The sequence below is a fragment of the Sparus aurata genome, chromosome 8, assembly GCF_900880675.1.
Source record: "Sparus aurata chromosome 8, fSpaAur1.1, whole genome shotgun sequence".
Taxonomy (NCBI): Eukaryota; Metazoa; Chordata; class Actinopteri; order Spariformes; family Sparidae; genus Sparus; species Sparus aurata.
The window spans coordinates 28,976,821-29,002,817 of record NC_044194.1 but is presented as its reverse complement, the minus strand read 5'-3'; the positions used below and the strand labels follow the sequence as shown (position 1 = coordinate 29,002,817).

Sequence of the window (25,997 nt, the reverse complement as noted above, 5' to 3'; positions counted from 1 at the left end):
AACATGCGTCCCATGGTGTCCCTGTTGTTCACTATTTACAGCATCTATTTATTTCTAGAGCTGCACTTATACAAGATTTTTAGCCACTTAGGGAGGTGGAACAATCTGTAGTAGACACAGTAGCATCTTATAAAGTTGTTGCAGGAAATATGCTAGCATAAATGTGTTTTTGCAGGCTAACCCGTAAATTAGCATCGCACTGGTTCCCTCACACACGGCCAATGTGTTTTTTGGGGGTAATGGCAGAAAACAAACTCTTATGCAAACACATTTTAATCAGCAATAATTTAACACCAATTTTTTTATATTGAAGCGCAAAATGCAAAAATTATGAATTGCATAGCGCCTGCTTGACTTCAATGTAACCACCGCTAAGTTTCTGCACACTTAACTAAGAATTATGTATACATACAAATACGTAGTTTTGTAGGAAACCTTACCATTCATTGAAAAAAAAGGTACAAGGCAGTAAGTCTGAGTTAGAAAAGTCTGCCCTCTCATTTAGCCACTTGTTAGCAACCACCTTTTTAAAGACGCATAAACGCTTTAAAAGTTGGGTATTTACCGACATATTTCATGTCATAGGACAAAATGTGAAAAGGGAAAATGTAAATCTCGTTAGTTTGGGTTAACTGCAGACTTCATTTCAGGCATTTAACCGAAAAACCATTAAAAAAAACCCCATTGACCTCAAGTCGAGGGAAACGGAAGTGCAAAAAAGCGAACTCTCTTTCTTGTGGCTCTCTATTGTTCATATAAAAATATTGCTTTACATTTGGACTTTTTGGGAATAAGCACTCAAATACAACAGCGGTATCAATTACTGATCGAACATGTGTAAGTGTACAAAATCTATGGTCTCTTGCCATAAGGTGTAAAAAGCGAATACGGGGCTAAGCTTGATTTATTCAGCTGAAGTCTAACGAAACGATGGACGGTAATTTCACTGACTCCAACTCTTGCTACAGATGAAACGTTAAACCAACATTCCCCTCCGTGACGCAGCTTTTCCTTCCCCCATTACTGTGGTGCCTTCAATCAGAGGAATGCGCCTCTGCGTCCCCATGTGACCCACGCACAGAGCGACGACAATGTAACAATAATGCAATAACAATAATGTAACAAGGTAATAACTAGAGCAGCTGAATTGTTCCCTGGGCGAGGGAGCGAGCGGAGAGGAAATGATCATAACATGGTTTCGCATCCCTCAGGATCTGTTGCAACTGACATGAGAGCATCTGAGAGGGCAATCATCGGCGGATACTGTTACTCGTACCAAATGTTGCACTGCGCTTCAGGCATTTCGCCCTCGCGCACTTACTGTATATGTGACTATAGGCCTTTTCTCTATTCGCACACCAAAATGTGGGGATTTTGAGTGCTTCTTGAAGGTGACGCGTAAGAACGCTGCCCCACACACACACACACACACACACACACACACACACGAACAGGGGTTAAATGTCCAGCAAATACAAACAGAGACGGGCAACAAAAGTCATTTAAAAAGCAACTCGCAGTTAAAAAAAAACCTTCTTAAACTGTCCGTGCAATGTGTGGGGGTATCAGCAGAAAGTGCAGCGATACCACCGTATAATTAACAATACATCGACACACAGCTCCAGCGTATACACACACCCAATCCCCACCCTTTCTTTTCAAACAGCTATTGTGGAATGTGTTGAGGAAAAATGAACCTTTTCATCCATTCGGTAAGTGTCCTATCTCTTTGGGTCTGTGTTGGGGTCAACTCCAATTCAGAGAGCTTTTACACGGCTACTCCATTCAGCGAAAAGAAAATTGCTGTGGAGGGTCACTTGTCTTTATGTGCATGCAAAATTGGAAAAATCTGGCCCCAACATTTTTTTTTTGTTGGAGAAACTTTCCTCTTTGATTCCTTTGAGGGACAAAAAAAAAATAAAATGCATCTACATTCAGGGACTGAACGATTTATTGAATGAAATGCATTAAAACATAAATAGATGAATTATAGCGAACGTGTTGGACGCCCGAAACTCAGACAGTTACTGTGTTAATTAGGTGAAACTGCCTTGAATATGAACACAGCATACATTCAATTCAGTCTATATTTCATGAATTTTGCAGAAAGGGGTGAAATTTTAAAGTGTATAACAAATATGAGGTTTATACTGTATTATAATATGTTGGAACCTCTATTGACATTACAATATGTGTGACAATATAAAACACAAGAAAGCGAGTGGCTGCCGAGTAAAGCCTTTATACGACTTGCAGTGAGAATACAATAGAGCTTTGGTCAAATAATTCAATGTTCCTCCACACATGCAAAGGAAATCTGTCGCGTTAAGACATCAGGGGAGCACATGCATCCCAATAATAAGTACTGGGAGCTGACAGTCTTCACATGTTTAAATAAAGGCACTTATGAATGACGAACACGAGCAGACAAAGGAAAATGTACTCGCTGGAAAAGTAAGAACAAGTGTATCAAAAATGTACAATAAATACAGTTAAACTTTTTCTTTTCTGAATTAAAAGATACAAGTGTTGTTTGTTACAGAATGTCCTCTACGACTCAACTAAACATTAATATTGGCCACCGTATTTAGTTCATAGATGTCTGTAGGAGTGTATAGCAAGGCCAAATTTACATAAAAATAAAAAATAAAAAAAAGCTTTCTGTGGCACACCAGCCAAAGATCTCTGCAGGAAGACCAAATACTCATGTGTATGTGGTACAAGATGTGATGCATGCATTCAGATAAAAACAGATTTCAACAACAAATAGGAGGAAGAAACATATTGTTAAGCGTTAGCATGTGGTCCATGGTATTAAGTGTTCCCTCTTGGCGCTCAGTCTACGTTCCGGTACCTGGTGAAGAGGTTGTAGAGGACGCGCAGTGTCGATTTAAGGTCACAGTTGACTATATCTGAAAAAGTGAGAGAGACAAAATAAGAGTTATATTAATAAGAGTATGTATGTAATAAGAGTAGTTTAAATCACAATCAAGTTCACCAAACATGAGCCTTTGCTATGGGTGCGTTCTCTCTACAGCGTAATGGCTCATATCCAGCAGGCAAATATTCCCTCGAGCAAACAAGGTTCAGCAGACGGCTGCGAGATGCTTTGGTTGTAAACACACGATCACCATGAACCGTGAGTAATGTTCAGTTATCAATCAAGAGAATCTTCACGTTAAATACATATGAACAATCTGCCTCTGTTAATTTGCAAAGGTTGTGAAATACAGTATGTCAAATTCTTTTTTATTATTTTCTACTTTCTTTTCAAACCTCACATTAGTGGCAAAAAAAGTGGAACATGCTGTAAACTCGACATTGAAAGACTCCAAAAACATTAAATATGTTGTAATTTTCTGCTGTTGTACAACAAAAATAAGAAGCAAATTATCACATTTACAGTGCACCAACTTTTTCTGAATGAGTGTTGTATCATCTTGTGTTGCTGCAGCAATGCAACACAAAGTACGGGGGCTAGCCATCTGTCGCCTCCTGATGTGCTATTAGGAGACAGGACGGGCTGATGCTAGCTGGTTAGCATGCTAGCTTCAGTAGACCTGCCTGCAACACAGTGTGCAGACGTCAGCACTGCTGTTTCTTCCCACTCTGCTGATAATGTCAAAGGTGACCTCTGTAGTTTTGGGAATTCAATTTTAGCGCGAAGAGTAATTCTTCATTGGCTGATTTCTATACCTAAACAAACTAAATAAACAAAATCCTTATTTTAATGACTGAATAAACAAACTAACTAAACAAAATCCTTATTTTAATGACTGAATAAACAAACTAACCTTAAAGAACAACACAGTTTCATATATGTGGCAGACCCTGCCACCTTTTCTAGCTTCAAACAGTGTTCTGGGGACCTTATTTTCCTCTGAGAACAGCTTGTTTATTCAGATATTGTAAATGTTATAAATTAAATTCTGGGTTTGAATTTATTTTCCAAAACTACATAGTGACACTTTAAATTTGGGCAATCTTACCATGAATAAACATTTATCATCAGAGAGAGACAATAATCAAGTAGCTGTATTGGAATCAAGAAACCTCCAGTTAAATGTGTGTCTTACCCTCTGGTCGGGGCTTTGGTCTCTCCAGACCTCCGTCCTGCATCAGTTCAAAGGAGAAGGACACGTTGTGGACCTGCAAAAAGAGAGTGGCGAAGCTGTTAGGGCACAACAAAGCACAACGGTTTACTACTGTCTGTGCACGCACGCACGCACGCACGCACACACAAATACAACCTGAAGTTTACACATACAGGCAGAGGTTGGCAAGTACAAATCAAGCAACTCCACACAGCTCCCTGCTGATAAGGGGACAGAGACACTGGTTGCCTAAATCCCACAATACACTCTGGGTCGATTCAATCGTGCTACCACAGCTTCCTGTGTCGGCAAACACAACACGGCTCTGTTCTGTAAAACCATAAGCCTTCAGCAGCTGCACAAACACTTCCTCATTTATCAATAGATACATGTCAGCAGTGTCACTCAGAAACCTCCTACCTCCGATAAAGTCATACTGTCACTGTGTTTTTTTCCATGTCATTACCAGTGTACGAGTAGAAACTTGTAGAAGAAGAGGGAACAGAACTTATCAAAAGAGCGATCATTACATCATTTTGTGCAGCTGGTATGGGGACAAACACACATGCTGCAGATAGCGGTTATAAGGTTTTTCCAGGAATCTGACAATTATGGCGGACATGATGAATGAAGCCAAAATGCAGGGCTGACGTTTATTCAGAGCATCTTCTTCAGGTGGACCATTTAATGATGGAATGATTTTGATTTGCAGTCCTACCGCATGGAGACGAGCAGACACACAGTCCTGCTCAGGAGACCAGCAAAGACATAAAGCCACTGACAGGAGAATATGAAAACAACCCTGTGACAGAAACACCGCTCGCAGAGAAGAGATGGAGAGACTTGAGAGATGTTTTCTATTCTCCGCCCATTGTATCTGTGTGTTCGTGTGTGTTCGGCCTGCTGTTGTGTACTAGAAGCTTTGCCCAACAAGGACATATTGTGCGAAGAGTGGTGTGACATCCATCTAATGCAGTGCAAAAGAGAGGAAGAGAATGAACCTCAAGTGGAGATCTACTGAGCAGAAGCAGGAGTGCTTTTCTTGATGCATCGTGCTTCTTTTCACAGCCCACCCTCGGTGTATCATCGATAGGCCTCTAGGCCCTCACACACATGCACACACACACATACACACACACACAGTAATAGAGCTGAGCCCCTAAGCCACTCCAGTGTTTCCCTGTGCAAAAGGAGATTACAGATGCTGTGGGGCTGGTGCCTGTTCTTCCGGGCCAGGAGACTGTGTGTATGTGCATGTGTCTATGTGTGTGTGTGTGTGTGTGTGTGCAGTTGTGTACATTGTAGCACTGATGCCCATTCTGCTTCGCAGCTTGGCAGGGGCTGCTGGCCAAGACCCAGACAAAAGGGTACTGTGGTGTCTCTGCAGATTGCCTGTTCAGAATACCGTAGTACTACAGAGGCCAATGGAGAGGAGAGATGGCTCCGCTCTGAATGGGCTCTGGGGAAAACGGATGGCATTTATCAAGCTATTGAGAGCCCTGTTTCACAAGTTTCTTGAGAAGAAAAGATTTGATCCATCAATACTTTTAAAACTAACCTCCACCATAATGAACTACTCACCCAAAGCAAAGCAGAAAAATTGCTGCGAATGTAAATGTTGTTGAATTCTTGCTAGAGATGTGCCATACCATTGTTTTCCTTTCCTAATCTGATACCAAGTCAAATCCAGGCGGGAATCACCGATACGATGCAGATACTTTGGACAAACTCTTAATAAAAACAGCATTACATATTTCTAAAAGATGTAGGAAACACCTGCTGCCAGCGCCAAAGGACTCTGTGAGCTGTGCCGCACTGAAAGCACCTCCCTTTTCCTCTTCTTTAGACCGCCACTGCATAACCTCATCTCAATCTGTATTGTGATCATATCTCAGATGTTTGTGCAGAAGGTTTGTAGTGTTCCCACAGTTCTCGCACACACGTCACATTGAGCACAATGGCCAGCAATCTGTTTGGAGGCGAGAAGGTGCTGGTAGTATTATGCTGGGAGGCTGTTTTGCTGCCAGTGGATCTGCTGCTTTAAAGAAAGATAATGGAATAATGAAGAAGGAGGATTTTGTCCAAATTCTTCAGGAAAAGTTACCCCAAAACATACATCAAATGTGGTAACGGAATGGCTAAACCAGGCTTGAATTGGGGTTTTGGAATGGTCTTCTCAACGTCCTGACCTGAACCCCATCAAGAGCCTGTGGACCGTGCTGAAGAAACAAGTCTGTGTCAGGAAGCCAAAATATTCAGTTGAACATTTCAAGCTAACAGCCAGAGACAGAGTATTCAAGCAAACACAAAACTGCTCTCCAATGGATAAGGAAAAAAAAAAAGCACACTTTACCTTTTGGTCAAAATTCTCTGGTGTGAGGAAGAAATTGTAGAGTGGCACAAAGTATCCCTCCAACAGCCCCATCAGCAAGACCAGATAAACACCGTCTGCAAACTGAGACAGCAGCACAGTCAGGTGATGAACACCAGTCAGACCATTCAACTGAATACTGGTATTCTGATTCAGAAACGGATTCAGAAATAAGAGACATTATCTCTGGTTGGAGGATTTTTTTAACAACTGTTTCCATAAGACTACTTAATGACAGAAAACATATACTGTATGTGATGGAGGGCATGTTCATGAGCTGTTAGTACGACATCTGTCTGAACATATCTGCAAGATAGCTGACATTTTTTGAGAGTAAGATGAAGTGTCCCTTTAAAAGGTTGACAAAAACAGAATGCCACTGTGAAAAAAAACAGCAACTAGTCATGTTAAAGGTGCACTATGTAGTTTTTGTAGGAGAACAGATCTCTGTTGGGAGAAAAAGCTCTTCAGTGACTCATTTTTTCAAGCCTACACCAACGAACTTGGTTTTCATAACTAAATGAACTGAATAAACAAACTGACCTTAAAGGACAACTCAATTTCATCTTGTTTTACTTGGCGGACCCTGCCACCTTTCTAGCTTCAAACAGACCCTATTTTCTGAGAACAGCGTGTGTATTCGGAGATGGAAAAGATAAATAATTCTGAATGTGTGTTGTTATCTTATTCATATTGTAAATATACAAATTCTGAATCTAAAAAAGGCACACAGTATTGCAGTTTATACTACTTGAAACTTGAAAATGTCTTCCCGTGTGTCTATGTAGCTGTGTGACGTACCTGTGTGTCCAACTCAGATACCTCTAGGTTGAGCTTGTTCAGGTGTTTGTTCACAAATGTGATCAACGTCTGAGAAAGCACAAAGGAAAAGTCTGTTTCAAAAGCCGACATCTCAAACAAGACAGGAAATGACCTGCATACACAGATCTACAAACATTGTTTTGACGAACAGCGCCTGCTTCAGCTATGCCCGTTTTTTATGATTTCTAAAAAAGAAATGTCGAGCACACTCCATTCACTGACAAACATCATTAGATGGGATTGAAAGTACCAGTCAAAAAGCACCGGGTGAACCTTGAGTGTTATTCCTTTTTCTACTCCAAGGTCAAGAATGAACTTTCACACTCAAGAGTTTATGTTAGTGTCTCTTAATGCATAATGCTTTACTAGATTGAAAGGTCGGCTACTTGGCTGCTAACAAAAGCAAAAAGTACTCTTCTCACGCTCAAACGCGGAGAAGCTTCCCTTAACAACAATAACATGAAGTCCCAGGCTTGTTCTTGGGCATGTTGTCAGAGAGCCCTGAACTCTGAGCTGAGATGGAAAACTCCCAGCTGATCAGACCATGTTCACTCTCAGTTGAGTTCATGCTTGGAGATTAAAAGTAGTCATCAATGGAGCGCAAAAACCATGGCAAAAAGTAAATAAAAAGCCAAGCCTCCATTTTATCAGGTATATGTAGAGATATTCATGAGGACAGTGTATATATTTTTACTTCTAAAAAGAAAGAGCCTGAGTCAGGTAAAAGTGTCAGGTAAAGACAATAAAGCTTGACTCAGTGTTGTCCATCAGACCATCACTTAGCCTACATTACATTTCAATATATTTGTCGGCTTTAATCTGACAGGGACAAAACACAGGGGCCAGCAATTATAGATAAAAATGTGGTATGTTAAAGATCAAGATTTAAAAAATATACAGATAAAAGACATGAAGACACGATTGGACAAACCAGTAATACTGTGGTTGGTGAACTGCACTTGAAAAGGCTTCCAGGTTTAAATATAATGGATTTTAAATGTTTAGAAATCAATTTGGATCTTGGCTTAACAGCATCCAGGGACTCTATTTCAGCTACTTCAACAAACTTGGTAAATTATACCACACAGTCACTGAAGTACTGTTTAAACAAATGACTGTAGGCTGCCTTTAAAAAAATAAATAAAAGTCACTTTCAATCTACATTGTTCAGCTGCGTCCCCATACTGCTCACTCAGAAAGTCTCCTGTATTATAGGAATTATAGAATTTGATCATACATGATTTTGTATACAGTTCGGCGGAACCACTCTAGCAACAGCAAGCCAGCTGTCATGTGAGTCACACTGATATATAAAAAGAACTTGAAGGACATGCAGAGATTTTATTCTGAGCTGAGGTGACTTAATGCTGTGTAATATTTGAATATAAAGGCAGAAACCGCTATTCATAGATTCGACTGATGGTGCATCAAGGCAATAACTTTATATAGTCCTTTTATACCGTAGCGTAAGAAAGTAAAAGTAATCTTCAGCGGGACGTTTGGTTCTGACATACAGTTAACCTGATAACTAATGTGCCTTGACACAAGCTTTGATAAGCACTGAATAATAAATAAAAAAAAAAAGTGTGACCGGCTCTGTAAGACGAGGGAGACACTAGATTCAAGGTTTGCTGAAGAAAACGTGTACATTTGTTTTGAAAGCAAGTAAAAGAAAATTGCTTCTTTTACATTTTTAATACTATTTTCAATGGGTGAAAGTTTTTTCTGCCAGTACCAATAACTGATAATCACCTACTACACATGGCCGATACGAAAACTGATAAGATTGCAAGTTACACTTGTGTTGTCGACGACGTGTGGCTCTTGTCTACATCGCGTGGCTCTACACAGTTGCAGCAGCTCCACGTCATGAACGCGACAACAGCATTTTTGTCGTTGTTGTTCCTCTCCTCTGTGTTTATTGGCAGCTGGCAAACCGACTTTAAAAAAGTGCATACTGTGTGTCACTGCTTTTATGAATGGTCTTGTTTATCAGCTATAATTTCATCATCTGCCGATAAACTGATAACCAATAACTTTTTTCTTTTAAACACAGCTGTTTACAGAATGCATAGCCACGAGGTGCTGTATCTATCTGTGGCTATGTGAGATTAAAAGTGTTAATATAATGATGGTGAAGCAAAGTGAACTCTGTTGTAGTGGCGTTCCCTACCACCACACTAAGGAGCAGCTTCGTTCCTCAGGCTAGGTGCCTTGTCAATTCATCCTCAAGTGCCTGCCATAATAATAGTTGTCATTTTATGACTTATGCAACACGGGAATCCAACCCAGTGACAGGAATTAAAAATAATTATTATAACTACACAGAAATTTCCCTGCCGATAGCTTGCTAGTTGTTTTGGAGGGATCAGTATCTAATTGAGATGATGCCTAAATAGGTGAGGGATGATGTCCAAACGAGGTGTCCATTATCAGGGATTAATAAACTACTTGGGGGCCAGAGGACGGGCATTATCCTGATAATATCATGGTGACCTGCCAAAGAAAATAAAGTTCAGATGATTCATTTTTTCATTTTCATGTGTTTTGTGATCAAAGCATTTTTTTTTTTCTACGAGCCATAACTCAGTTTCCTTGGCAACACCTGAGAGATTGGCTAATAGTTGGAAGAATCATTACCATCCCATCAGTTACACAATGGAAACGTTGTTCACTCCAGTAAACAGAACGAACCTTAGATAGTAAAAGCAAATAAACTAGTTTGCTCTGCTCATTTAACCACACAGCTCAGCTGGTGGCAAAGATTCAAAGACAGTTACATTGTGTACAGTCAATAGACAGTAAATAAAATTTGACAATATCTTTTAACAACAGATAATTAACTAATGGCCGCCGTGTAAATTAGAGAGTTGAATATGCGAAATGGATGCGAGATGTCAAGTTTAGAGGGTAAGTGTAGGCAGCTTGTGTGTTTCAGACACACTATCCTGTGGTGTTTAAAGGATGATGAACTGAAGGTCAACACTCAGTGATGAAAATAAGATATTCTGGCTTTATTTTTAATATATTTTATTTCTGACCTTTGCATGTATTGAAATGTTATTTGCCTTTACCTTTTTGACAACATTCAGTTTATCTGGAGCGTGGTCAAACAGGGTGTCGAAAGCGTCTCGCTCTGTGAAGAAAAATGTTAAATGAATCATCAGTCAAAAAAAAAGGAAAAATGACGCGCGAACATTTGTAAAGAAAATTTTGTTTACTGCAGGCTTCTTAAAGAGAACATACCGTGTCTGCCAGAGAAAGCCCTGAGAGACAGAGAGAGAGGGAGAGAGAGGAGAGCAATGGCAAAAAAGGGACAAAGAAAGAGACAGAATATGTCAACGACACAATTCACAGGCTGCTTATTGACAATTTCACAGTTGAATATTCATAGAAAACACAAGAAAATGAGAGATGAGTGTTACCAGTTCAATCACAGAGGAATGTAGAGAATGGAGGGATTATGTCACATGAATGACAATACAATAATTTAGCTTGGGTATTATAATTTGATTAACAGTAAACACAGGTACACCTCGGGTATTCAAATAACCCGGGTATCATCACTGGGACGTTCACAATGACTACATACTATAACACAATGCAATCACCTAAACAGCACAACAACACTGTTGGGTATTGATACAATGAATGAAGACGTGCCTCTGTGTACATGCAGCTTTTCTATGGGAATGGAGGGCCCTCTCTTGTCTATTATTACAATGTTAGCACTTTGGAGGATGTTGCTGTTGGACAGGGTCAGGTGGTTTTGGAGGGTTGGGAGCGCTGCAGTGTGAGTGTCCCCGAGGAACAGATATCACATTGGGCAGGCCAGCAAGAAATGGCAGGCGCACACACACACACACACACACACGCACACACGCACACACACGCACACACGCACACACACACACACGTTCATGGTGTAATCTGTGATGGCAAAGGCAGGCAGTTCTGGGCAATGGTCCTGGTGGTGTGGTAATAACCGTATTTCCACGGTGACCATGTGAGTGCTAGTGAGCCTGAGTGTGTGTGTGTGTGCACGAGTGTGTATGTATGTTATTAACAGTGTACCCACCTACCATGACAAAATGTGTGTGCTTGTGTGTGTTGGCCTGCTGTTATCTCCCTTGTTGCTGCCGTCAGGCTGCAGGACAGCCTCACAGGGAGAATAAAAGGTTGTGCGTGCAAGTGTGTTTTTGTGTGAGTGTGTGTGAATTGTCTAATACCTCAGCTAAGGGTGCCATCACATATCTTGTTGAAATACAATAGCAGTTTATTCACCATTGCACAACATCTAAAGTGCAGTAGGCTGCACAGCTCTGTTTGCAAAGAAAGAAGAAATTCAAGGTTTGTGGTTTCAAGTCTCACCACAGCTGTGAATTCTACTGACAGGCTGTGTTTAAGGCTCAGTATCAAAACTCAATACCTTTGTGGCCCCATTGTAATGTGTCTGCTGTGTCAGATATCAAAAAACTGTTGAGCCCCAAAAGAGGTGGATAATTTCTGATTTAAATTGTAATTATCTTGTTTTCTAGGCTGTTAAGAATTGCTGCAGAAGAACCACAGAGATCATATTATTTATGCCACACATTCTTCCCTTATCAAAACAATGAATGTTTTATTTAGATCTGGATACGATGTCGCCACTCTGCCTTGCCTCCAGTTTTGCCCAGTAGCCATTTCTGATGTTGCAGTTAAACTTACGACACAACAACTCAAACTGCAAAACAAGGTTAATTATGACTCTTTCTATTATAAATGTTTGATCCACAGAGATTTTGTATTAACCCTTGGGAACTTACACATTTGTCCCTAATGAGAAAAAATGTCACCTTCCCAAAAACTGCTGTAAAAATATTATATATTAATATTTTTTTCCACTATAAATGAATCAATCTTTTAAAACTACTTCAGCCTGAAATATACATGCATTGTTATTTTTTTGCAGTGTCAGATTTTTGGAATAAACCTCACAACTAACCCTGGGTTAACCCGGCCAAAATGAGCAGCCCCACGTAAGCCTGCAGTTCGCCGTGTGTCTCTCTCCCACCTCTCTCATCCCGTTTCCTGTCATATCTTCAGCTGTACTATCAATAAAGCCGATAAAAGGCCAAATATATATATATATATATATATATATATATATATATATATATATATATATATATATATATATATATATATATATATATATATATATATATATATATATATATATATATATATATATATATATATATATATATATATATATAAAAAAATTTGTCATGCCGACAATATGCTGCAGGATAGTGTGTAGGTCCCGGGATACAACCACTGGCTGCTGGGATGTAGCGGAGCGTTGCAGTGTTTGTGGGAGACCAAAAGATTTTTAAAAAGTTTTTTAAGTCCTTCCTGCCACTGCTTCATCCATCTCCCCTCCACTCTTATCTTCAGATGAGTCAGAGCTTGACTCCAGCTGGTCGATTTCTCCCTCTGAGGCCTCCTCTGTGTCAGCCTCAGAGTCCTCGGAGGAGGATGAGGAGCATCCTTGCACTCAGAGTGCATAATCACTTCCAGAGCCTCCTGTGTCCTGTAATGTCTTGCCATCTCCACAATGACTACTCCTGCACTACTGCTCATACTTCTAACAATGGCTGCAGTGCACCTGCATAAACAACTTGAGCCAGAAACAAATAAAAGTCCAATTTTGTTTTGGTTCTCACACTACTCATCATTTTTATTACTGAATTAGTTTATAACGCAGAGTGTGGCCTTCTAAGCTGAAGCTGAACACACACACACACACACATATCAACAGCGACACACACTTAACATTTCAGTAGTAAGGCAGAGCGGGAGTTGTTGGGTGCAGTCAGTGGGAGAAGACACTAGTGTGCATATTCAGTGGGCTGCATACCTCTGGAAAAACCAAAATACATATTCTGGCATATGCACTCAGCAAGGAATTGTCATTGTACTGAATAGGTGTTATCTTTGGGTTTGGTGCCTACTTCTAAACCTGGTGCCTATATTACCCACAATGCAACTGGACCATTGACGGCTTTGGCTGGAGATTCAAGTGTTTTGCTAGAAGCAGCTAACATAGCCTCGAGCCGCTAGACTCAAGGAGGACTGAGGTGGGGGCTGCAGAGGTCTGGTAAGTTCAGTCTTTTCTTATGGGGCACTCCATTTGAAGTGAAAGTTTGAATTTCCAAGTTCCCAGTAGACACTTTCAACTGGAATGCCCTATGAAATCTGATGCACATAACCCCAACCTCAAAATCCAATATGGCTGCTTTGTCAGTAACCTGCTTTGAAAGCTTTAGAGCATACAGTTTATTAGCCCTTCTGTCTTATTTGTGTCTCATTAAATGAGTGTTACCCACAGTGCTGTCCAACTTCTATTGTGGACATGATACTTTGCTGTTTGCATGCACAAAATACTGCGTAATGCATTGTTACTGAACTGGTATTGTTAACAGAATCTAACAATCTTTAACCTGGCTAGAAGTGGATTTGAGACTTGTTGTAATGAAACACAGTCAACTCGGGTAGTTCATTCCCAGCTATGATTTCCAATTTTAGAGTAAAATGGAACTCACTATAACTCCACACCACAAGATCTTTCTTTCATTTTCAAACTTGTGCTCTTTGGTTCCAACCGATGCCGATTCAAATAACATCAGATTCAGTATAACTCCCTCTGGAGCCACAGAAGGTGATGTGAACAACTGTTTAACCTGTCTGTTAACTGCTAAAATAATATTTTTTTAATTAATTTTGTCTTGGTGCTTCAGTTAGCATGTAATGAAAAATATATGCTGATACTAAGAGAAGTGTTTTCACACTGTAGATGTAAGTGGTATTGGTTAGTTTCAACTAACAGAAAAAAAGAAAATACACTCTTGAAGAAACTATAGATTAGACACATGGACTAGACACTTCCATGTTTACATAGTAAACAAAGTGCTTTAGTCTTAACAGTCAATGTGCCACTCTTGTAGTTTATTAGTGTCCCTATCTAATAGTTAAAAACCAAATAAATCTACACCACCACTACAAATCTCATAAAAATACTCATATCCATAAAACAGCAATTATTCTTAAAGGTAGTGTAGAAACTATTTTTGTATCTCTAAGCAGCATAGAGTTCCACTTTGCGCCAGCACTAATGTCTGTCAAGACTGCATCTTAATGCCACACATGCACTGCAGGGCATACAAATGAGTCTAAAAGCAGAGTGCACTTACTCTGTGTTGCCAGTGATTTCCTCCTGAATTTGTCTGGACTGAAGGATGCCCTCTCTTTTCTGAAAGAAATAAATGGAGGAAGGTATGTATGAATTCTATTGAATATGACCGGAAAAAGTGAGAAAAGCCAATGATAAACTGACGGCAGTGGAGAAAGGTGTTATGAAGTGAAACTCTCAATAAAAGGTGAAGACTTGTTATGCAAGTAAGTAGACAGAGACTGTAAATTTGTACTAGCAAGCCTTCAAACACAAAGTGACACCCACCTGGACAACCACTACTTGAATAGAAACATGGTCTGGCAATCTGATTGGTGCTCTGAAGTGTTGCGACAGCGCCACAAGCAGGTGCAGGATGGCAACTATACTCTTGGCATGAACAGCTAACAAGAGAAGCAGAAGAAAAACAAAATAAGAAAAAGAACAGGTATGGAATAAATGATATAAATGTTGCAAGTAGCTGACATACTGTACATTTGACATACAACCCTGATCCAAACTAAGGTGGGAGTAAAAGTCACGCAAATGTCAATAAAAACAGCAAATTGCAAACAAAATGGTGTTTACCAACAAAGGTTTTACATGTTCATTCAGTTATATGTGGTGAACCTCGCCCCACTCTTGCTTGTGAATGTCTGAGCCTTTTGAGGATGCCCAATCATAATGCTAATGTATGTATATCAAGCTTATATACAGTATTTGTATTTAGCATCACTGATTGAGCCAAATATCTAAACTTAGAATAGATGACAAAGATGTTGTCATCTTCACTTAATAGGTAAAAACACAAGATACACACTGTTGCTTAGTTACATTTTTATATCATATTATAATATTTGTATATTTTAATTAATTGTCTACGTAAGAACTCTGCTGTAGCTTTTTTCTTTTTTGAGGGGGGGGGGGCACCAAATCACTAGCCACATATTTTCTATCACTTTCATCCTTTCAAGAATTTAGATTTGAAGGTCACATAATGTCAGCGATAAATGCAAACACAAGATAGCAAAAGGTGCCTTGAAGTGATATTAAGAAAACGTCACAAAAATACAATCATTTGGAGAAAGAAAAACAAAAACAACAACGAAAATCAAATCTAAAGTCTCCATCTGCAGCATGAAATCAACCTTAAGGACTGTGTTCAGTCAGACACACTGTGCGAAATGTCTTTAGTCATCCGAACAAATAGGATTTACCTTTGGATACACAACACAATCGGGATCAATTAAGTGTTTTAAGTTAACCTGGCAAAGACATTGCAGAGAGCAAGCTAAAAGCCTTCAGAAAACCAATTTGATCCTCACTGCATAATAGGATCCACATAAGTTATTTTAAAGCTTCAGAACGGGGGATGAAAGTAAGGGCAAACAAAAGCGAATTGATTAAAGGAGAGCTCTCCAAATAAAAGGAGTGCAAAATCAATTACATTCCATGTTATTCACTCTGCTCTTTAGCGTTTATGAAGATGGCTTGTACAAACAGCTTTCAAGGCCAAACTTTTACCAGAGGTGCATTTAAAAATGATATTATTTGGTTTGAAATTCTTTCATTTATAACGTCTTTTCTCTCTAACTTCTTAAAATCTATTCGGTTCCTTACTTCAAGCTTTTCTCTTTGACTCTGTCATGTCGTGTTTCTGCCCTACTCATAAACTAGTCTGCGCATTAGCCATGCCTCCCATTCCATTTTCTCCTCCCGGTATCTCTTACATCTCTCATATACAGTATATATGTTTGGGCTAATGACATATGTCAAAGGCAGTGTGCTGCAAGCCTAATAGTGCTGCAAGCCTAATAGTAATTCTCATTATTCCTGTGTCACACTAAAGAGTGCCACCAAAAGAGACATGGACAGCTTTATTGAACTACATGGCTACATTCACTGCTGTCCTCAATCTGAAAGCTTCAAAGCTTCTTAACTGACAGGAGTACCATAAAAGCCTGAGCATGTTATTCTTTTCTATTTTGTTCTCAAGAACATGCAATAGATGGAATCTCAACCTATTTGATAACCTTTTGAATAAATATGTTTGAAAGAGTAAAACAGCCCACTGCCTTTCTCAGCAGTGTTTCAAATGACTGGGGGCAACGTGGTTGTGATTTCATCTCATGTAATTTATCAGTTGTTCAGCAGCATACTGTTTCATTGACTTAATAGTCCAAACAATATATTACCCTATGAAAATGACATTTTGAAAGAAAATATCATGCTTTTTTTATTTAAATCTAATTAATTTAAATGTATATATTTTTTTTATTTCAAAGGTCCTGTTTGTATGAAAGATAGATTTTTGAGACTCACTCCCAACTCGTTAAAAAGTGACACTATGCGGTGGCAGCCGACCTGTCCAATGCAACATTTTTTGAGGAGTAGCGAAAGAGACTCAAAAATCAACTTTTCTTACAAATAGGACCTTTCATTGATAAATTATACATTTTTCTACTGATTAAATATCCAGTTAAGTTAACCCTCTCGGTGCATTTGTGTCATTTTAAGAAGAAAAAGTGTAAAACAGTAATATATCTTGCCTGTTGTGTTTGTAATCACACTTGTGAGATTGTTGGAAAAGAAAAAAAATGTGTATATTGGCTGATATATCAATATCAGAATTTTTTGCCCTGTAATATTGGCATTGGTCATACAAATCAAGTACTGGTCACACTCTTACTGACTTTCAATAATTGACTTTAGACGCACAATCACAATCAACTCACTTTACTAATCAACCTGTAATGTAATCTCAAAGCCATTCAACATTTCAGCTGATAGTAAGTCCACAGTGACAGGTGACAGCACACTGCAACAGTACTGGACCAAAGCTGAACGCTCGCTGGCTTATTGCTGCAGAAAACAGTACTTGTATAACGCTAACTAAGAAACAGATCAATAACTTTAGACTTACAGTCGACGTTCCAGCGAATGTTCCTGGTGGAGAGCTTGAGCGAGTCATTGATGCGTTCCAAAACAGTCTGCAGCTTCTGTTTCTGGGCGATCTCTGACTGAGTCACCTCGGCTACGTTCAATTTCTCACCTTCCAGCTTTTCTGAGGCACAAGACACAGGCACAGACACTGAGCTTTATATTAATGAACATTAATACCATTTGTCAATCAGGAATGACACCTTTAATTCAGCATGGATTTAATGTCAACAGTTTTTAATTGCTTCTTTGTAAATCTGTCATACAATATGAGCACAAAACACCAAGTTCAGCCTCCTGTCTCAGTGGCCTACGTGTGCAGCATCAACTCCACATTTAGGGTTTTAACTCCTTACCGAAGAGTTTCTGCAGGACCTGTCCGTCATACAGATCTTCAGCCAGATCCTTTACAATGATCCTCTCCCCCACCAGAACATCATTTATCCAGTCGATCAAAACCTACATGGGCAAAGTTAAAGATTGTTAGCTCATCATTGGGACTCGCCAAAATATTTTTAAAGTTATCTGTGATGTCATGATATTGTTTGAGTTGCTTATACAAATTAATTCAATGTCCAGAGAAATACTGAGACCTCATGCATTTTAATAATGGTAGTTCTAGATTTACTTACAGTATATGGTCTGTGCTAGGGATGGGCTTTCAAGCAAAAGTGCTTCCGTATTCACTGGGAACCATTCGATAAGTATTTGAAGACCACTCAATACTCATTTAGTTCAGTAGCCAGTGGCTGAGTTTGCACTGTACCTAATAGTTGTTTATTTTCTTGAAGGGGATCCACACAGAACTTTCTGATGGCTGTAGACGTCTGTGCATGTTTCCGCTGTTTGTATTATTTGCAGCATATACTGGTGCATCATTTAGTGACATTGCGTTACTTCCAGGTGCCATTAAAACGAGATAAAAGAAAAACCCAAAAAAACATCATCCAAGAACTATTCTATTTTTTTTTTAAGTTAATGAATATTCGAATATTCAAAAATCACTGTCCATCCCTAGTCTGTACCGACCGCCTGATGGTACGAGACGTCTTTTGCAAATGCACTCAGGCCCAGTCCAGCCATATGTCTGAGATCTTCGATTTTCCAAGTCATTTCACAGATTTTCAATGAAATATGAGTCTGAGTTTTAGCTCGGTCATTTAAGGACTATGGAACTTTTTTGAAGTTAGTCCAGTGTTGATTGGGAGAAATGCCACGGAAAACTGTCCTGCTGAGACATAAATCGTTGCCCCAATCTGAGGCCTTTGGTAGCCTAACAAAAGAATTCGCCTATTTGACTCCAGTGATTGCTCGCCAGTCCTCACGTGTGCCTGCTCTGCAGCACCATGCTGCCACCACAAGTTTTAAAGTGGGGATGGTGTTACATGTGTGATGAGCTGCGCCTGATAACTCAAATGACCTAAATGTGATGACTGACCCATACCCTCACACTCTGAGCACTAATTTAGCTTTTTATTTACACTTAGTTATTTCTTATCTTGCAAATCATCATGAGATGGAGCACTACACCACACTGAATTACCGTATATCCAAGGCAAATAGTAGATGAAATCATTTCAACTTTACCTTCATTAGCTCCTGCAGTTTGCGGTCATTCTTGGAGTTAGGGTCCACCATGGTGCGCACTTCATTCTCCTCTGATGGATAGGCAGAAACAGGATAAATGGTTGAGGAAGAATAGCAACTAGGGGTGTCATGATTCTCCAAATCAACAACTATGACATTTGTATTTATAAAGATCAACGAATGGTTTTCTGCCCCACCACTGTCATTTACATTTTAAACATTTTCTCAGAACAGAAAGGGGTATTTCATGGCAACTGCTCGACTTAACCTGGGTGACTTTCGCTAAATAAAGATTCCAGAGTTCAACTACAGTTACCCAAACTTCAAGGATCCAATAATAAACAATAAAAGAGAGAAATTAAATTAGTTATGAAGTTCAGTTTCTTAAATCTCTCCAGAGTAAACCTTCTTCCCAAGAAAATCAATAAAGGATCCCCAAATAAACATTTCCGACACTGTCTTGAGTTCTCTCTCTCCAGTCAGTTGATTGTCTTCATGCACAGATGACAAGTGTCTGGAAGTGCAAGCTTGCTAGGTTGTCTTTTGATGCGTGGTTGTTAGGTTTTTTTGGGACGTGTGCAAGTAGAAAACTTACTGGGAGAATTTCTGAGACTGCTTTTGATTTTTGGAAAATCACAGTCAGGTGCATAACGAGATTTTACATTTAATCTGTGTATGTTCAACACAGTGAGCAACTTAAATATACTTATAGTATACTGACAGGAGCAGGTATGGTTGTAACAGCAAGCACATTGTCATTATCATGCTCCATCTGTACTATGGTTGGGCCAGTGGCAGCTGTGTTTGTACTCTGCAAGCAGTTGTCATTGCTTTCTTTACATTGTGGCGACGTTACGTTGTGTCATTGCCTCATGGTTTTCATCGCTTAGCTTCCTCAACAAAGGTGGCCTGCTAACTCTGTTTCAAGCTTCAGAGGCTGATCACAACTAAGATTAAATTACGGACATGTAGCGCGGAAACAAAGATGCTTTTAAAATGTATATCAGACGGCTGCCTGGCTCAGGGATGCGATGGTGAATCTCCCTTCACTGGTTCGAGGTTGCTGTCAGAGTAACAGCGGTAAGTGATGAGCTGGTGAGGACACTCCTGACTCGCTTAGGCACGCTGAATTTTCTGCTATGGCAATGGTTCTCACCCTTTTGAGTCCCAACCCCCGAGAAAAATTAGGCTGGTGTTCACAACCACCCTTTGTAGTTTAACGGTTTAACTCTGTCCAGCACCAGTCTGTGTCTTGGCACATCAGAAGAGAGTGTTCATCAACAGAAGGCTTTAGCAGTGTGTTGGTTTGTTGACTGCTGGCTAAAAGGTGGTTGTCAGATTAGCTGAGCTAATATAGTGGTACAGCAGACACCATACTGTCACAAGCCAGTGCTGGACGAGCCTCCCAGCTCCTCTCCTGTTTGAGCACATTATGGTCTCAGCATGCCTACTGCACCTGTCCACAACTATTGTTGAGCACACAATTCTCTACTGTACTGTAATCCTGCACTCCAACACAGCAGTTGGTGATTTGAACTCATTTGCAGCAAGCATTGATAGCTAACGTATATGTATGTTTTTGTAAAACATTATTTCATGTTAACATTTAACATTATTTAATTAATGTCCAGAAATGGCTTTTTTGACATTTATCAAATTACTCTTTGGAATTAGGTCATCAAGATACACATCCATTTGTCTTTTAATCCGCATAAAGACGTGTACAAAACACTGGCCTCGAAGCAAACGCCTTTAGAAAAGGTGTGTAACAGGAACTGTGAGTGAAGCAGTTTACCTAGCATGGTGTCCTCAGGGTCCAGCTCATAGTGGGAGGGGCTGAGAGGAAGGTTGATGGCATTTATCCCCTCCTCCTGAAGCTCAGACACTACGACAAAGAGATAAACATTTGATCAGATTTAGATAAGACAAACAACGTAGGTATCAGGGACACTGTGAAGACTCTCATAGACTTTTCTTTTCTTTTCCTGTCATTTCCTGTCATCTTCTCTGTTTTATAATAAATTAACTAACACCGGCATTATCATAGATTTTTCTTATTGTTAAAAATTCCAATGACATGATCAAAAGTGACACCACATTAGCCCGTCTCTGTTTCAGACAGTCAAAAAGAAAAATGTCACAAACACATATTTCTTGTCTTTTATTAACACCAGCTGATGTACTAAACCAGTAGGCACCATAGTTTAAAACCTGCTAGAGCAAACAATGTATTTTCTGGGAACTATTTTCAACACATAAGTAATACACATTTGGTTCTCTATTAAGAATTTACTGGAGCAGGATAGTGAACAACGGAATTGATTCAAAATAAAATAATAGTCAGTGAATGTTTATCGCAATTAGGGCTGCAACTTACAATTTTATTTTTGATCAATCAGGTAATCATAGTTTGTAAAAACCCATCACTATCTCCCACAGCCCAAAATTACGCCTTCAGATTACTTGTTCGACTCATCCAACACTGTTAGGTCCAAATATATTCAATGCACAATTATATAAAACAGAAAAGCACAATTTGAAAAGCTTAAACCAGTGAATGTTGAGTGTGTTGGCTTGATGAAAGACCTAAATGATTTACTATTTAAAATGGTCTTTAATAAAAGTCGAAAACACAAGTAAAGCAACCTTAGTTGACAAAGTTCACTCTCCAACCTCAAGCTTAAACTCAAGCCAGATGTATCTGGAACAAGGCTGATTGACAAGTCCACCCCTGAAGCCGCTTGAAATGCCAATTAATTAGATAACTGCTACATGAAGAGCAGATCGGCTGAGACAAAGACAGAACACCTCAGTGAGTAATAATCACTTGCAGAGATGAGCAGTAGTTTGGACAGCTCCCTAAATGTTCCCTTGTTTCCAAGAAGTACTATTAGCGGACCCTCCGTCGAGATTCATTTGACGTCAGACAAACACAGACCGGTGCTGCTTCCTGCTTCTCAGCGAGCTTTAAAGAAGCCCAGCATGCCATTCTTCTCAGTGTGTCAGATACCTGAGGAGGCCTGATCACTGCTCATCTGTGTGTGCGCTGAAAGCATGGAGTGAACATCCTGTGCATCTCTCTGCCTTCACTGGAACAATATCCGCTTAATCAACACCACACACAAGTGCTCACACAGCGGTGTGAGAATATTCCTACAGAGCGGTACATGCTCCGTTCTTCTCTTTCTGGAAATTACCACTTGTTCACCCGGCATCACTGACACTGCTCCGCTCTACATCTTTATTTTCTTTCCCCCACTGCATGACACATAAAACTTAGCAGAATCATTATGTCTGTAGTTTGTATAGCTGAATACTTCACTGGGGTCTAGTTAGACAACATGTAAAAAAGTATCAAGAAAGTATATAAAGATCAATAAGAACGGTGGCTACAGTTAATATGAAAAAGGTATTGACACTGACTCCACAGTTAGCTACAAATGCCATCCAGGAAAAGTGAAACAGGAATTACAGCCTAATGCATAATATTCAATATCTGCCGCTATGGGTTTCTCAATCAAAACAAAATAAAAGAGATTTTTTGTGTTTTGTGCTGGGATGGCTGAGCGAAGCCGGGGGCAGAGCTGCTGTCCACCTGCTTATGAGCTGGCCTGCTCTGGAGGAGAGTCGGATGCAGAGCCACGCCTTCTGGATGAATAAACACCCTCAACATCTGATGTGCGCAAATAACACAGATGAGCTAGTGTTCTAAATTTTGATTTACGTTTGGTCTTATTCGCCGACTTCCTTCCTCACTTTCTGAGTCTCTCCGCTTTTGACCTTGTTTACCTTGAGCAAACATGGGGATTTCTCTGGTTTTTAATTACTGATAATTGTGTGGTTTTTGTTAATTGCATTGTTGGAAACATTTAGGATAATGTAAGTACACAACAACTCCAACTAAACTTTTCAAAACAGCACTACAAGACAACTTCCAAATTGGCACGTCTATGACCCAAAATCCAAACCAGGTAGATGTGACATCAGATTCAAAATAATCCGAGAATATCATGAGTTCCAAAAAGTAAATTCAATTTGCAAGAACTATCCATTTCTATACCTACAAGTCGGGGACTATGGTGTGAAGGAAATAATGACAGGTCTGTCCTATGGGGGGGTTCACAGTGAATGCTAGACTGGCTGGAGCAAATAAACAGACAGATTCAAGACTCATCTTCAAACTCTAACAGGGTTTACAAATCCATAAAGACTACACCGTAGTAAGACTACACTGTAGTTGTTTAGAGGTCAAACACAGCACACATTTAGAAATTCCAGGAATGGGTGGAATCAAGTTAGAAGAATTTAAATTGTGTTTCCTCCCAGCTCACATCAAAAAATAATCAACTTAATAGTCAAACAATAGTGTTGCATATTACTTGGGCACATAAATACTAGTCATTCCCACAGCTTCTGATCACGTGAAAACAAAACTAGTTTCAGGAGACTTTATGTTAGGCCCACAGATAGCACATGACTGCTACATGTTGTTTTGTGGATTGATAACATGTAAAAAGAAACAGATAAAAGCGGCGAACAGTGGATCGCTGTTTGAGTAGAAACTGACATAAAACTTTCGCACCTACTGTCAGTGGCTGGCAGTGTAATCTACAGACTCATTTGGGGGTAAAGCCGCTATACAGAAAAAAAACACCATACCAATTAGCACACGCTGATGTAACTGTGATTATCACTTGTGCTATTTAAGGATAAGCAATTTGAAGCCTAGGTTGCGTGTTATTATAGGGAGTATAGCGGGTAGATAATTAAGGAGAGATGACCATGGTACTACTCCACTGCTGTGCCTCCATACCACTATGTCAAGCAAGTCTGCACCAGTCCCAGTGTTAAAAGCCACCTCTGTGAACACACCGTATATGATGAGTGCAGATCTGATTCGCCGTCAGTATAAGCAGAGGCGTCCTCAGTGTCCCCGCTGCACATCCCTCCTCCCCACTGGGCCGGTGTCATAAAAACAGCGGTACGCGTGAGGATGGGGATGGCAATGAAAGGCGACGTCAACGTATGGTTGAGTCAGGAACATGCTTTCCGCGTGATGCCTTAATGTAAGAAAATAATTCATGCTGCTGATGCCGTGTCCTACCTGGAGGGCAGAGCGCTCCACAGCCCATATCTGTCTGTCTCCGTCCCCCGAACTCAAGCATCCTGTCCTTGCTAGCAGGACCAGCGCTCTCCCCTGCAGCTCATCCTCCACAGGCTGAGCTCACACGTCTCTGATATAACGCGTCACCTGGATATTAATTCTATATCTGCTCTTATTTCATGTAGGAATATAATGATATATTACCTCTCCTGTATGTTGTCTGCACTTACATCCACAATGCATCCACAGGCGTCCGTCCCCATGCAATAGGCTCAGCGCCCGCTAAATGCTTTTAAACCATCTGACCTTCTATTTTTATAACATCTCATCCCCGTCCTATAGCTCACGTTCTCATCCTTTACTCCCTGCTCCTTTTTTCCCCTTTTCCCATCCTGGCATGTCTCCCATTCAAGCCGGCCGCCCCTCTCTTCTCCCCGTCGCACGCGGCCACTGCCATAAACGCCGCGAGGACTTAAATTTAATCAATGATCAACACGAGAGCGGCCAGCCCGCGTCTTCCATCAAATCATGGAGCACACTGCACTGGATGTACACCTTTGAGTGTGTGCCCGTGTGTGTGTGTGTGTGCGTGCACAGAATGAGCAGCATGGATATAATGTGATTGCATGCATGTCTTGTAGACAGAGGCAGCATAAAAAAAGGGGGCTCAGCTGTGCAACAGTATCCTGAATGACACAAAGTAATCATCCAATTGAAAGGGACCTTTCTCACTGGATGATAAAACCTGGCCTTTAACAATGAATGTCAAGCTCTGTGTATTTCCACAGCGACCCTGCGTGGCTACAAACTGCACCGGGCATTTAAAAAGAGGGGTTTTTTTTTGGGAGCATTCTTATTTACAGCACCTTCTTGGTAGTTAAAGGCCAACACAGCGAGGTTTATGACTATCATGAATGAAGGGGAGGTTAACCGACAGTGAATCCCTGTGTGAGCTCCAGAGCTGCTGTCCCTTATCTGACCCTGACCTGTGACCGTGCACCCTTTTCCCCATGAGAGGCACCACTGCTCCCTGTGTTCCCACAGTGTCTGAGGAGGAGGAGGAGGAGGAGGGTGGTGCTGGTGCTGGAGGAGCCTCCTGCCTCAGTCTGTGTGACGGGCCTGTGTTTACTCGTGCCTCATTCCTCACTCATTACAGTAGTAGCGGGCTCAATACCTTACATGGATACAGACACAGCCCGCGGCCATGAAAACACACACAAGCAAGCACACGTTGTAGTTTTCGGTGTTTCTTCGTCATAACGGCGCGTTCAAAGTTTGATTAAAAGTGATATTCGGCGTTAAACGTGTTAGCTTAGTGAATGTTGACTGCGCAGTAGTGTTGAGTTTGTGGGCATTTTCTTCCTGCACCGAGAGGCTCCCTGCTGTCTGAGAGTTATGGTGTAAAAATGTCGTTAAAACTCAATCATTTCGTATTCACTTTTAAAAACGATGAAGTCAAACTATCCGGCAGCTGTTCGTATAGATTTTTCGCTCGTTGCCTCGCAAGCTGTATTACCTTCTTTCGCCTTTTTCCTTCTCGCCAAAGTTCCGCCAAGTTTCCCCAGGAAAGAGTCATCTTTCTTTCTGGAGGACGGAGATTTGGGCGTCGGGGACTTCGGAGAGGACGGTGACTTTTGAGGCGAAGAGGCCATGGTCGTAGCGATGGTTTAATCCGGGACAGTTGTCACCGAACTGTCCGAGCGGACGTGGAAATGAAAGTTGGTTTGGAAGTGAAGGATAAAAAAAAAAAAAAAAAAAAAATCACTGTCCACTCCCTAAAGCGGAAACGGAATTCCAGACATTTTCTCCCGAAGTTGGCTGGAGTGAGTGGCCCCTCCTCTGTGGAGGAGGGCCGGGAGCGGGCGG

General features: G+C 40.5%; 1 protein-coding gene across 2 annotated transcripts; it reads right to left on the bottom strand.

Moving 5' to 3' along the window:
- Positions 1–1,933: 1,933 nt before the first annotated feature.
- On the bottom strand, positions 1,934–25,900 carry parvaa (parvin, alpha a). 2 transcript variants are annotated; one of them, XM_030426425.1, is made up of 13 exons: positions 25,648–25,900; positions 20,823–20,912; positions 19,028–19,098; positions 17,797–17,899; positions 17,424–17,564; positions 14,789–14,904; positions 14,523–14,581; positions 10,534–10,553; positions 10,362–10,423; positions 7,267–7,335; positions 6,448–6,549; positions 4,077–4,149; positions 1,934–2,912 (listed from the first exon to the last, which is right to left on the bottom strand). In XM_030426425.1, exons 1-13 carry the CDS (start codon positions 25,781–25,783, stop codon positions 2,836–2,838), a joined length of 1,119 nt encoding a protein of 372 aa, XP_030282285.1. In that variant the 5' UTR covers positions 25,784–25,900; the 3' UTR covers positions 1,934–2,835. The 2 variants fall into 2 exon arrangements, with proteins under 2 accessions (XP_030282285.1, XP_030282287.1); XM_030426427.1 differs by lacking the exon at positions 25,648–25,900 and adding an exon at positions 24,132–24,219.
- Positions 25,901–25,997: the final 97 nt, after the last annotated feature.